Consider the following 14,812-nt stretch of genomic DNA (forward strand, 5'->3'; position numbering starts at 1 on the left):
GACCCAACTTGTTCAACCTTTCTCTGTAACTTAGGAGATGAAACCCAAGCAACATTTTAGTAAACCTCCTCTGTACTCTCTCAATTTTATTGACATCTTTCCTATAATTCGGCAGATCGGGGGAATCGGCAAAGAAGTGGAAAGTGGAATATGACGTCAGAAAGTGCTTGCAAATGAGGAGAAAATCAGAGGTGCAGAGGGATTTGGGAGTCATCGTGCAGGATTGCCTGAAAGATAACTTGCAGGTTGAGTCGGTGGTGAGGAAGGCAAATGCAACGTTGGCATTCATTTCCAGAGGACTGGAATAGAAAAGCAAGGATGTAATGCTCAGGTCAGACAGCACTTGGGAGTATTGTGAGCAGTTTTTGGCTCCTTAAATACGAAAGGATGTGCTGGCAATGGAGATCGTCCCAAGGAGATTCAGGAGAATGATCCCAGGATTGAAAGGGTTAACATATGAGGAGTGTTTGATGGCTCTGGGCTGGAGTTTAGAAGAAGCAGGGTGGGGAGGCAGTACTCACTGAAACCTATCAAATATTGAAAGGTCTACATAGAAGTGGAGAGGAATCTAGGACCAGAGGGCACAGATAGAGTGGATGTGGAGAGGATGTTTCCTATAGTGGAGGAGTCTAAGACCAGAGGGCACAGATAGAGTGGATGTGGAGAGGATGTTTCCTGTAGTAGGGGAGTCTAAGACCAGAGGACACAGATAGAGTGGATGTGGAGAGGATGTTTCCTATAGTGGGGCAGTCTAGGACCAGAGGGCACAGATAGAGTGGATGTGGAGAGGATGTTTCCTATAGTGGGGCAGTCTAGGACCAGAGGGCACAGATAGAGTGGACGTGGAGAGGATGTTTCCTATAGTGGGGCAGTCTAGGACCAGAGGGCACAGATAGAGTGGATGTGGAGAGGATGTTTCCTATAGTGGGGCAGTCTAGGACCAGAGGGCACAGATAGAGTGGATGTGGAGAGGATGTTTCCTATAGTGGGGGAGTCTAGGACCAGAGGACACAGATAGAGTGGATATGGAGAGGATGTTTCCTATAGTAGGGGAGTTTAGGAACAGAGGGCACAGATAGAGTGGATGTGGAGAGTATGTTTCCTACAGTGGGGGAGTCTAGGACCAGAGGACACAAATAGAGTGGATGTGGAGAGGATGTTTCCTATGGTGGGGGAGTCTAGGACCAGAGGGCACAGATGGAGTGGATGTGGAGAGGATGTTTCCTATAGTGGGGGAGTCTAGGACCAGAGGGCACAGATAGAGTGGATGTTGGGAAGATGTTTCCTATAGTGGAGGAGTCTAGGACCAGAGGGCACAGATAGAGTGGATGTGGAGAGGATGTTTCCTATAGTGGGGGGAGTCTAGGACCAGAGGACACAGATAGAGTGGATGTGGAGAGGATGTTTCCTATAGTGGGGGAGGCTGGGACCAGAGGGCACAGATAGAGTGGATGTGGAGAGGATGTTTCCTATAGTGGGGGAGGCTGGGACCAGAGGGCATAGCCACATAATTCAGGGATATTTATTTCAGACAGAGATAAGGATTACTCAAGGACATTTTGAACTTCTCACTGCTACAGGCGGAAGTTCCCACTTGCTTCAAAAAGGCAACAATTATACCAGTGCCTAAGAACATTAATGCAAACTGCCTTAATGACTATCGCCCGGTAGCACTCTCGTCGACAGTGAAGAAATGCTGTTGAGAGGTTGGTCATGACTGGACTGAACTCCTGCCTGGACCCATCGCAACGTGCCGGCGGTAATAAAGCTGATTCTAATTCTGAATTCCTTCAGCCGGAGGGTGATGAAGCTGCAGAACTCTTTACCGCAGACGGCAGTGGAGGACAGGTCATTGGATCTGCTTAAGGCCGAGGTTTGAAGGGTTCTTGATTAGTCAGGGTGTCGAAGGTTACGGGGAGAAGGCAGGAGAATGGGGTTGAGCGATCAGCCGTGATGGAATGGGGAGGACAGACTCGACGGGCCGAACGGCCTCACAATGCTCCAAGGTCTTGTGGCATCGTTGACCTCAAGGTTTAAGATTCCACTGTATGAGGCACACACGTTAACACGCAGAGAACGGCGTGTTCTGCGGCTGAAAGCCGGGACCTGCGGACAGAATTATTTGAACATCACGAGCGGCCTCTGTTCTTCAGTATTCTTTTGTGGGGGGGGGGGCGGCGGTGGGGTGGTGGAGGGGGGGTCACTTCGATCGCATTTCTTCCCCCGATCCGAGATCCGGCCCGAAACAAGAGCTGAGCCTCTGGACCGTGCCGGCGTGCTCTTATAAGGGTTGAGTCGCTGCCGCCTGATTGGTTGAGGTGCAGGGGGCGTCGGTGTGCCTAATAAAGTGGCCGCTCAGTGTATGTATGTAACATGAGCAAATTTGCCGATGACACAAAGCTGGGAGGCAGTGTGAAATGTGAGGAGGATGTTATGAGAATGCAGGGTGACTTGGACAGGCTGGGTGAGTGGGCAGATGCATGGCAGATGCAGTTTAATGTGGATAAATGTGAGGTTATCCACTTTGGTGGTAAGAACAGGAAGGCAGATTATTATCTAAATGGAGTCAAGTTAGGAAAAGGGGAAACACAACGAGATCTAAGTTTTCTTGTACATCAATTACTGAAAGCAAGCATGCAAGTACAGCAGGCAGTGAAAAAAGCTAATGGCATGCTGGCCATAACAGGGGGAATTGAGTATAAGAGCAAAGGGGTCCTTCTGCAGCTGTACAGGGCCCTGGTGAGACCACACCTGGAGTACTGTGTGCAGTTTTGGTCTCCAAATTTGAGGAAGGACATTCTTGCTATTGAGGGAGTGCAGCGTAGGTTCACAAGGTTAATTCCTGGGATGGTGGGACTGTCACACGTCGAAAGATTGGAGCGACTGGGCTTGTATAGAGGCCAGAGTAGGTTCAGGTAAGTTTTTTGTTCAGATTGTTTAGTGCAGTGAGAATGCCAGGCAGGATGTTGGAATGCTCCTCTTGCAGGATGTGGGAAGTCAGGGAGCCCTCCGGTGTCCCTGACAACAACACCTGCAAGAAGTGCATCCAGCTGCAGCTCCTAACAAACCGCGTTAGGGAACTGGAGCAGGAGCTGGATGACCTGCGCATCATTCGGGAGAATGAGGAGATTATAGATCGTAGCTACAGGGAGGTAGTTACGCCAAAGGAGCAGAGGACGGGAAATTGGGTCACTGTCAGGCGAGGGAAGAGGAAAGGGCAGGCAGAGCAGGGTTCCCCTGTGGCCATTCCCCTCAACAACAAGTATACCGCATTGGATACTGTTGGGGGGGATGAGTTACCTGGGACTAGCTGCAGTAGCCGGATCTCTGGCACTGAGTCTGGTTCTGCACTGCAGAAGGGAGGGGGGAAAAGAGGAGAGTGGTAGTGATAGGGGACTCGATAGTTAGAGGTGCAGATAGGAGGTTCTGTGGTCGTGACAGAGAATCCAGGATGGTTTGTTGCCTCCCGGGTGCCAGGGTCAAGGATGTCTCTGATTGTTTGCATGACATTCTGAAGTGGGAGGGTGACCAGCCAGATGTCGTGGTGTACATCGGTACCAATGACATAGCAAGGAAGAGTGAGGAGGTCCTGGAGAGTGAGTATAGAGAGCTTGGTAGGAAGTTGAAAAGCAGGACCTCGAGGGTGGTAATCTCAGGATTGCTACCTGTGCTAGGTGCCAGTGAGGGTAGGAATAGGATGCTCTGGAGGAGGAACAAGTGGCTGAGGAACTGGTGTAGGGAGCAGGGTTTCAGATTTCAGGATAATTGGGACCTCTTCTGGGGCAGGTGGGACCTGTACATGAGAGATGGGTTACACTTGAACTACAGGGGGACCAATATCCTTTCAGGGAGGTTTGTTAGTGCTGTTGGGGAGGCTTTAAACTAGATTTGCAGGGGGATGGGAACCAGAGTGCCAGAGCTGACAGTGTGGCTGGGGTGAAAATAAATGATGTTAAAAGTTCAAGCAAATCCGCTGATAGAAAGGTTGTGAGTGGTGGTAAAAATCTTCTAAGGTGTATATATTTCAATGCTAGGAGTATTGCGGGGAAGGCGGATGAGTTGAGGGTGTGGATTGACACGTGGAATTATGACGTTATAGCAATTAGTGAAACTTGGCTACAGGAGGGGCAGGACTGGCAGCTTAATATTCCAGGGTTCCGATGTTTCAGATGTGATCGAGGCAGAGGAATGAAAGGTGGGGGAGTAGCTTTGCTTGTTACGGAAAATATTACAGCAGTGCTCAGGCAGGACAGATTAGAGGGCTTGTCTACTGAGTCCTTATGGGTGGAGCTGAGAAACAGGAAAGGTATGACCACATTAGTGGGATTGTATTACAGACCACCCAATAGTCAACGAGAATTGGAAGAGCAAATCTGCAGAGAGATAGCAGGCAACTGCAGGAACATAAAGTTGTGGTGGTAGGGGATTTTAATTTTCCGTACATTGATTGGGACTCCCATACTGTTAGGGGTCCAGATGGTTTAGAGTTTGTAAAATGTGTTCAGGAAAGTTTTCTAAATCAATATATAGAGGGACCAACTAGAGGGGATGCAATATTGGATCTCCTGTTAGGAAACGAGTTAGGACAAGTGACAGAAGTCTGTGTAGGGGAGCACTTTGGTTCCAGTGATCATAACAGCATTAGTTTCAACTTGATCATGGACAAGGATAGATCTGGTCCTAGGGTTGAGGTTCTTAACTGGAAGAAGGCCAAATTTGAAGAAATGAGAAAGGATCTAAAAAGCGTGGATTGGGACAGGTTGTTCTCTGGCAAGGATGTGATCGGTAGGTGGGAAGCCTTCAAAGGAGAAATTTTGAGAGTGCAGAATTTGTATGTTCCTGTCAGGATTAAAGGCAAAGTGAATAGGAATAAGGAACCTTGGTTCTCAAGAGATATTGCAACTCTGATAAAGAAGAAGAGGGAGTTGTATGACATGTATAGGAAGCAGGGAGTAAATAAGGTGCTTGAGGAGTATAAGAAGTGCAAGAAAATACTTAAGAGAGAAATCAGGAGGGCTAAAAGAAGACATGAGGTTGCCTTGGCAGTCAAAGCGAAGGATAATCCAAAGAGCTTTTACAAGTATATTAAGAGCAAAAGGATTGTAAGGGATAAAATTGGTCCTCTTGAAGATCAGAGTGGTCGGCTATGTGTGGAACCAAAGGAAATGGGGGAGATCTTAATTAGGTTTTTTGCGTCTGTACTTACTAAGGAAACTGGCATGAAGTCCATGGAATTAAGGGAAACAAGTAGTGAGATCATGGAAACTGTACAGATCGAAAAGGAGGAGGTCCTTGCTGTCTTGAGGAAAATTAAAGCGGATAAATCCCCGGGACCTGACAGGGTGTTCCCTTGGGCCTTGAAGGAGACTAGTGTTGAAATTGCAGGGGCCCTGGCAGAAATATTTAAAATGTCGCTATCTACAGGTCAGGTGCCAGAGGATTAGAGAGTGGCTCATGTTGTTCCGTTGTTTAAAAAAGGATCGAAAAGTAATCCGGGAAATTATAGGCCGGTAAGTTTAACGTCGGTAGTAGGTAAGTTATTGGAGGGAGTACTAAGAGACAGAATCTACAAGCATTTGGATAGACAGGGGCTTATTAGGGAGAGTCAACATGGCTTTGTGCGTGGTAGGTCATGTTTGACCAATCTATTGGAGTTTTTCAAGGAGGTTACCAGGAATGTGGATGAAGGGAAGGCAGTGGATATTGTCTACATGGACTTCAGTAAGGCCTTTGACAAGGTCCCGCATCGGAGGTTAGTTAGGAAAATTCAGTCGCTAGGTATACACGGAGAGGTGGTAAATTGGATTAGACATTGGCTCAATGGAAGAAGCCAGAGAGTGGTGGTAGAGAATTGCTTCTCTGAGTGGAGGCCTGTGACTAGTGGTGTGCCACAGGGATCAGTGCTGGGTCCATTGTTATTTGTCATCTATATCAGTGATCTGGATGATAATGTGGTAAATTGGATCAGCAAGTTTGCTGATGATACAAAGGTTGGAGGTGTAGTAGACAGTGAGGAAGGTTTTCAGAGCCTGCAGAGGGACTTGGACCAGCTGGAAAAATGGGCTGAAAAATGGCAGATGGAGTTTAATACAGACAAGTGTGAGGTATTGCACGTTGGAAGGACAAACCAAGGTAGAACATACAGGGTTAATGGTAAGGCACTGAGGAGTGCAGTGGAACAGAGGGATCTGGGAATACAGATACAAAATTCCCTAAAAGTAGCGTCACAGGTAGATAGGGTTGTAAAGAGAGCTTTTGGTACATTGGCCTTTATTAATCAAAGTATTGAGTATAAGAAACATACATCAAAGTTGCTGGTGAACGCAGCAGGCCAAGCAGCATCTATAGGAAGAGGTGCAGTCGACGTTTCAGGCCGAGACCCTTCGTCAGGACTAACTGAAGGAAGAGTGAGTAAGGGATTTGAAAGTTGGAGGGGGAGGGGGAGATGCAAAATGATAGGAGAAGACAGGAGGGGGAGGGATAGAGCCGAGAGCTGGACAGGTGATAGGCAAAAGGGGATACGAGAGGATCATGGGACAGGAGGTCCGGGAAGAAAGACAAGGGGGGGGGTGACCCAGAGGATGGGCAAGAGGTATATTCAGAGGGACAGAGGGAGAAAAAGGTGAGTGAGAGAAAGAATGTGTGCATAAAAATGAGTAACAGATGGGGTACGAGGGGGAGGTGGGGCCTTAGCGGAAGTTAGAGAAGTCGATGTTCATGCCATCAGGTTGGAGGCTACCCAGACGGAATATAAGGTGTTGTTCCTCCAACCTGAGTGTGGCTTCATCTCCACAGTAGAGGAGGCCGTGGACAGACATGTCAGAATGGGAATGGGATGTGGAATTAAAATGTGTGGCCACTGGGAGATCCTGTTTTCTCTGGCGGACAGAGCGTAGATGTTCAGCAAAGCGGTCTCCCAGTCTGCGTCAGGTCTCACCAATATATAAAAGGCCACATCGGGAGCACCGGACGCAGTATATCACCCCAGTCGACTCACAGGTGAAGTGATGCCTCACCTGGAAGGACTGTTTGGGGCCCTGAATGGTGGTAAGGGAGGAAGTGTAAGGGCATGTGTAGCACTTGTTCCGCTTACACGGATAAGTGCCAGGAGGGAGATCAGTGGGGAGGGATGGGGGGGACGAATGGACAAGGGAGTTGTGTAGGGAGCGATCCCTGCGGAATGCAGGGGGGGGGGAGGGAAAGATGTGCTTAGTGGTGGGATCCCGTTGGAGGTGGCGGAAGTTACGGAGAATAATATGTTGGACCCGGAGGCTGGTGGGGTGGTAGGTGAGGACCAGGGGAACCCTATTCCTAGTGGGGTGGTGGGAGGATGGAGTGAGAGCAGATGTACGTGAAATGGGGGAGATACGTTTAAGAGCAGAGTTGATAGTGGAGGAAGGGAAGCCCCTTTCTTTAAAAATGGAAGACATCTCCCTCGTCCTAGAATGAAAAGCCTCATCCTGAGAGCAGATGCGGCGGAGACGGAGGAATTGCGAGAAGGGGATGGCGTTTTTGCAAGAGACAGGGTGAGAAGAGGAATAGTCCAGATAGCTGTGAGAGTCAGTAGACTTATAGTAGACATCAGAGGATAAGCTGTCTCCAGAGATTGATTGAGTATAAGAGCTGGAATGTTATGATGAGGTTGTATAAGGCATTGGTGAGGCCGAATCTGGAGTACTGTGTTCAGTTTTGGTCACCAAATTACAGGAAGGATATAAATAAGGTTGAAAGAGTGCAGAGAAGGTTTACAAGGATGTTGCCGGGACTTGAGAAACTCAGTTACAGAGAAAGGTTGAATAGGTTAGGACTTTATTCCCTGGAGCATAGAAGAATGAGGGGAGATTTGATAGAGGTATATAAAATTATGATGGGTACAGATAGAGTGAATGCAAGCAGGCTTTTTCCACTGAGGCAAGGGGAGAAAAAAAAACAGAGGACATGGGTTAAGGGTGAGGGGGGGGGAAAAGTTTAAAGGGAACATTAGCGGGGGCTTCTTCACACAGAGAGTGGTGGGAGTATGGAATGAGCTGCCAGACGAGGTGGTAAACGTGGGTTCTTTTTTAACATTTAAGAATAAATTGGACAGATACATGGATGGGAGGTGTATGGAGGGATATGGTCCGTGTGCAGGTCAGTGGGACTAGGCAGAAGATGGTTCGGCACAGCCAAGAAGGGCCAAAAGGCCTGTTTCTGTGCTGTAGTTTCTATGGTTTCTATGGTATACTCTGGAATTTAGAAGGCTGAGAGGGGATCTTATTGAAACATATAAGATTATTAAGGGATTGGGCACGCTGGAGGCAGGGAGCATGTTCCCGCTGATGGGTGAGTCCAGAACCAGAGGTCACAGTTTAAGAATAAGGGGTAGGCCATTTAGAACGGAATTGAGGAAAAACTTTTTCACCCAGAGAGTGGTGGATGTATGGAATGCTCTGCCCCAGAAGGCTGTGGTGGCCAAGTCTCTGGATGCTTTCAAGAAAGAAATGGATAGAGCTCTTAATGATAGCGGAATCAAAGGTTATGGGGAGAAGGCAGGAACTGGATACTGATTGTTGATGATCAGCCATGATCACAGTGAATGGCGGTGCTGGCTCGAAGGGCCGAATGGCCCACTCCTGCACCTATTGTCTGTTGTCGATATGAGTGTGCCCCCACCACAGCGCAACAGTGGGGGTGGGTTACGTTGTCCAACTCCGCTCAGATGACGCCGCCCTGAGAGGCGGCGGCTGCGGATCCTCGCAGTGCCCTTGGCTTGAAGCAGGCGAAGCCGGGGGGCGGGGTGGGAGACCAGAGGTTGCCCGCAGAGGAGGAGGAGGATAAGGAGGAGGCGTTCCCTGTCCCAACACTGGTCAGTACCGCCTCATGCGCCCGCCGTCCCCGTCTCCTGGTGCGCCGCCGCTGCTGCTGCCCGGCGCTAACGCCGGAGGAGGATGGGAGAGGAGACGCGGCGGCGATGGAGTTGTCCCGGCTCCTCGCCGACATCCAGAAGCACTACGAGCGCATCGTACTTAGGAGCCGACACCTCATGGACGGCTACTGCCCTCAGGTACGATCGAGGGTGGGGGTGGGAGCGGCGTAAGGGCGTCCCCACTGCGGTCCCGTCCGCTATGTAGCCCGGCCGAAAGACAGCCGAAGGGCTCCTCTTCAACCCCCACTCTCCGTTATCTCTCTCTCCCTGTCCCTGTCTCCCTTCCTCTCTCTCTCAACTGTTCCTGCCTCTCCATCTCTGTCTCTATGTCTAATTCTGCTTCTCTCTCTCTGACTCTCTTCCTTCTCTCCCTCTCTCTCTTCTGTGTCCCATCTCTTTCCCATCTCTTTCCCCTCTCTTTCCCCTTCTCTCCCCTCTCTCCCCTCTCTCCCCCTCTCTCCCCCCTCTTCTGTCTCCCATCTCTTTCTCCTCTCTCCCCTTTCTCCTCTCTCTCCCCCTCTCTCGCCCCCTCTCTCGCCCCCTCTCTCGCCCCCTCTTTCCCCTCTCTCTCCCCCTCTCCCTTTCCCCCTCTCCCTTTCCCCCTCTCTCCTCTCTCTCTTCCCCCCTCTCTCCTCTCTCTCTTCCCCCCTCTCTCCTCTCTCTCTTCCCCCCTCTCTCTCCTCTCTCTTCCCCCCATCTTTCCTCTCTCTTCCCCCCTCTCCTGTCTCTGTAGGCTCCGGAGGGCGGAGAGGCGGAACTGAGCGACGGCGGAGACGGAGATTGCTTGCAGTCGGCCAGGGCCGAGCTGACGGATGCCCGGCGTCAGTGGCAGAGCCTCCAGCTGGAGACGGAGTCTCTGCGGGCGTTGGTAAGGACGTGTGTCTGTGTGCGCGCACCGGTCTCTCGTTAGAAGCTGCGGGTCGCTGTCAGCGCCATCGGCGGCTGCCAGTTCACTCGGCCACGTCTGGAGCTGCCCCGGCCCGTGTCTGCATCGCCGGCGTCCTTCGCACCCAGTGCCCTTGGGTAGTGACAGGCCTGCAGGGGCTGCTCAGGGGAGTGGGGTTGGGGGACGCCTGTTCCCTGTAGACCCCCGGGGGGGGGGCACAGCCGTACGGTGCAGGTTCGGTAACTCAGCCCCGTGCTGTCTCCGTGGAGTCTGCACGTTCCCGCTTTCCTCGGCATTATCCAGTCCCCTGTCGCAACCCGGAGGCCCGTGGGCGGGGGAGGGAGGGGGCGCAGGGGAAACTTGGGTCACTGCAAATTGCCCCAAGCTTGTAGGTGAGAATCAGTGTCGGTTTAATATCACCGACATTTGTCTTGAAATCTGTTGTCTTTGCGGCAGCGGTACATTACAACACATGATACTGTGGAAAAAGGCCGTGAAATACAGTACATACCACTATATATATATATTTGTGTGTGTGTGTATCTGTAGATAGATACTTATTTAGATTAGATTAGATTATAAGGGCACGCAGTCCTCTTTTATTGTCATTTAGTAATGCATGCATTAAGAAATGATACAATGTTTCTCCAGAATGATATCACAGAAACACTTGACAAACCTACTTATTTATATTTAAATAAGTACTGACAAAATAGAAATCAAAAAGTAGTGAGGTAATATTCATGGGTTCAATGTCCATTCAGGAATCAGATGGCAGAGGGGAAGAAGCTGTTCCTGAATGTTTGAGTGTGTGAGTTCCTTCCTGATGGTAACATTGAGAACAGGGCCTGTCCTGGGTGGTGGTGGGGGGGGGGTCACCGTGGGGAGCTAGTGGAGGATCTGTGATGGCTAGTAGAGCAATACAGTGGAGACACAGGCCGTTCGGCCCGTCTGGGCCATGCTGCCCACAGCATCCAACTCCTCCCCCACCCCCCTTACACTGGGCCCCATTACCCGCACTCGGCCCATATCCCCCCCCCAAGCCCCCTCCTCCTCCGTGTGCCTGTCCAAATGAAACGATTTTACCTACCTCAACCACTTCTTCCGGCCAGTCCGTCCCACCACCTCTGCGTGAAAAAGGGGCGCCCTGGGTCCTTTTGGAATCTTTCCCCCACCCTCCCACCCGTCGCCCTCTGCCACCTAGATGTAGACTTCCTTTTCTATTCCTCTTCTTCAGCCCGTCACCCCTCACCCCCTCCCCCCCCCCGCTGGGGTACAGACCCCCTGACAGCCGCTTGTCCTGGGCCACCCTTTGGAATGTTCCCCGGTGCAGCCCAGCTTCTTGGCGTATCTCCCAGCAATGAGGTCTTTGGGGCTGCTGTGGCTCGGGGGGTCTTTGATGGGATGGGGGTCGCGAGACCCGCGCCCAACCCTCCCCCGCCCCTTTCACGGCCGGGTTTGGGACCCGTTCGCGGTGGGAGCTCAGCTCCCGTCGTTTTGAACGTTTGTATAAGTCCTCAAGGATGTTGGGGTGGAGATGCGTCTCGACCGAAGGAGGTGCAAGGCACTCCTTCCCTCCGCTAGCCTGCAGGTCACCCTCAGGCGAGGTGTAGCACCTGCTTAGCCCCCGATCAGGGTCAGGTGAAACCATGGGATCAGGTGGTGGACGGTCGTACGAGCAGCCGGTGCAGATCACAAGTCCTGGTGATGTGACCACTGACGCCAGGCTAGACAATCTCTGAAGAGTATTGATCATGGCTGGGGGATCATCCGTCTTGTAAAGTCACTGCCCAGAAGAACGCGATGGCAAACCACTTCTGTAGATAAAATTTGCCAAGATCAATCATGGCCGTGGAAAGACTGTGATCACCCATGTCAAAATGACATGGCGCATAATGATAATGATGATAAGGGTCCCCCTCACCCAACTTTCTCCTACGTCCCAAGCAACAGGAACCCACCCCGGCCAACGTCTCCCCATAACTGGGGCCCTCTCGTCCTGGCCCAGCATCCTCGAAAATCTTCGCTGCCCTCGTTCCAGTTTAATCAGATTGTTCCCAATCTAAATGCGAGTAGGCTCTTTCCACTTAGAGTAGGAGAGTTAAATACGAGAGGACATGGCTTTAGGGTGAAAGGGGGAACTTCTTCACTCAGAGAGTGGTGGGAGTGTGGAATGAGTTCCCATCTGTCGTGGTAAAGGCGGGCTCACTCATAAGTTTTAAGAATTAGTTGGATAGGTACATGGATGGGAGAGGTCTGGAGGGTTATGGACTAGATGCAGGTCAATGGGACTAGCGGAATAAAGTTTTGGCACAGACTAGAAGGGCCGATTGGCCTGTTTTCTGTGCTGTGGTGCTCTGTCGTTCCTATCACAGGCGGATCGAAACTGTACACAGTACCCCGAGAGCAGCCTCACCACCGACTGACTTGTACAACCGCTCGTCAGGTCTAGTTCAAGTTCATTGTCGTGTGACTGCGCACATGTACGACTAAACAACATCACGTCCCACCAGACCACGATGTACCCACACAACGTGTATCGCACGCACTATATAGACCAAAATATTACTATGAATAAGTCAACACAATATAATTCAGATTGCATGTCGTGTGCAGCATGGGAAACAGTAAACAGCTCGCTGTCCCAGTGACGAGACCTCGGTGGTGATGGGGTATTCATTAGTCTGACGGCCTGAGGGAAGAAGCTATTACCCAGTCTGACAGTCCACGTGGCCAAGTGGTTAAGGCATCAGTCTTGTGATCTGAAGGTCGCTAGTTTGAGCCTTGGCTGAGGCAGCGTGTTGACAATAGACAATAGGTGCAGGAATAGGCCATTCAGCCCTTCGAGCCAGCACCGCCATTCACTGTGATCATGGCTGATCATTCACAATCAGTATCCAGTTCCTGCCTTATCCCCATAACCTTTAATTCTGCTATCTTTAAGAGCTCTATCCATCCCTTTCTTGAGAGCATCCAGAGACTTGGCCTCCACAGCCTTCTGGGTCAGAACATTCCATACATCCACCACTCGCTGGGTGAAAAAGTTTTTCCTCAACTCCGTTCTAAATGGCCTACCCCTAATTCTTAAACTGTGGCCTCTGGTTCTGGACTCACCCATCAGCGGGAACATGCTTCCTGCCTCCAGCGTGTCCAATCCCTTAATAAACTTATATGTTTCAATCAGCTCCCCTCTCAGCCTTCTAACTTCCAGAGTATACAAGCCCAGTCGCTCCAATCTTTCAACATATGACAGTCCCGCCATCCCGAGAATTAACCTTGTGAACCTCCGCTGTTGTGTCCTTGAGCAAGGCACTTAACCACACATTGCTCTGCGACGACACCGGTGCCAAGCTGTATGGGTCCTAATGCCCTTCCCTTGGACAACATTGGTGGCGTGGAGAGCGGAGACTTGCAGCATGGGCAACTGCCGGTCTTCTGTACAACCTTGCCCAGGCCTGTGCCCTGGAAACCTTCCAAGGCGCAAATCCATGGTCTCACGAGACTAACGGATGCCAAAGAAGAGTCCTGGTCCTGATGCTCCTGTACCTCCTTCCTGACGGTGGTGGGTCACAGAGATTGTGGGATGGGGGGGTAGTGACGAGACCTCGGTGGTGACAGGGTATTCGTTAGTCTCACAGCCTGAGGGAAGAAGCTGTTACCCAGTCTGACAGTCATAGTACTGATGCTCCTGTCCCTCCTTCCTGATGGTGGTGGGTCAGAGAGATTTTGGGATGGGGGGTAGTGATGAGACCCCGGTGGTGATGGGGTATTCATTGTCTGACAGCCTGAGGGAAGAAGCTGTTACCCAGTCTGACAGTCCTAGTCCTGAGGCTCCTGTACCTCCTTCCCGATGGTGGTGGGTCAGAGAGATTGTGGGTGGGGGGGGGCAGTGACGAGATTGTGGGATGGATAGTAGAGATCCTCAACAATGCTCTGGGCCCTTCATATAAAATGCTCCCAGTAGGGGTCCTGAAGATCCCTCTTGCCTGTTCTCACCGTCCTCTGTAGGGTCTTGCGGTCCGACGTCTTGCAGCCTCCCTGCCACACAGTGACACAACCAGACAGGACAAGTCTGCTTGGTCCTCCTGCAGGAGGTTGTCAGAATGGCGACGGGGAGACTCAGTGAGTGTGGACCCTGCTGTGTTTTCTTCACCAATGAGGAGGTGTTGTGGGTCCAGGTTCGATCGTTCGTTACGTGCACACCCAGGGAACTCTGTGCTCCTCTCTCTCTCTCTCTCCACGGCAGAGCCGCTGATGTGCCGCGGGGAGAGAGGTTGGCCTGAGGTCCGCCATCGCTTCTTTTGTCTTGTCCACGTCGGGACTCGGGTTGTTGCCCCCACGCCACTGGACAAGCCTCTCCACCTCCTCTCCCGCCTGCTGACTCACCGTTGTCGCTGATGAGGCCGGCGAGCTCGATGGTGTGGTTGGAGCTGGGTTTGACAGTGCAGGCCGTGAGTCAGCAGCCTGTTCAGCGGCCGGCTGAGCTCATATCCCCAGGGGGCCGCTCAGTCAGATGCAGCTGCCAACTCCCGCTGACTGGGGTATTTCCAGCAAAAAGGTCCGAGATCCAGTTACAGAGTTTGAGAGTCCCAGTGAGAACAGTTTAGCCACCTCAGCGACGATCGTGTTCTCAGACCAGCTCGGCGTTTAGACAATAGGTGCAGGAGTAGGCCATTCGGCCCTTCGAGCCTGCACCACCATTCACTGTGATCATGGCTAATCATCCACAATCAGTATCCAGTTCCTGCCCTCTCCCCGTATCCCTTCACTCCGCTATCTTTAAGAGCTCTATCTAACTCTTTTTTTCAAAGAATCCAGAGAATTGGCCTCCACTGCCTTCTGAGGCAGAGCATTCCACAGATCCACAACTCTCTGTGTGAAAAAGTTTTTCCTCAACTCCGTTCTAAATTGTCTACCCCTTATTACAATATATATTAATGACTTGGATGAGGGAATTAAATGCAGCATCTCCAAGTTTGCGGATGACACGAAGCTGGGTGGCAGTGTTAGCTGTGAGGAGG

The 14,812-nt window shown here is 51.2% G+C and overlaps 1 protein-coding gene across 1 annotated transcript in view; it reads left to right on the plus strand.

The window, feature by feature from the left end:
• The window catches only part of LOC134340213 (keratin, type I cytoskeletal 17-like), a 175,749-nt gene that overhangs the window by 45,652 nt on the left and 115,285 nt on the right, over positions 1-14,812 (plus strand). Inside the window, exons 9-10 of the mRNA XM_063037188.1 lie at positions 8,717-9,043; positions 9,639-9,773. Coding sequence (XP_062893258.1) covers positions 8,717-9,043; positions 9,639-9,773 — 462 coding nt within the window. The remainder of the gene's footprint in view (positions 1-8,716; positions 9,044-9,638; positions 9,774-14,812) is intronic.

Source organism: Mobula hypostoma, chromosome X1, assembly GCF_963921235.1.
Source record: "Mobula hypostoma chromosome X1, sMobHyp1.1, whole genome shotgun sequence".
Taxonomy (NCBI): domain Eukaryota; kingdom Metazoa; phylum Chordata; class Chondrichthyes; order Myliobatiformes; family Myliobatidae; genus Mobula; species Mobula hypostoma.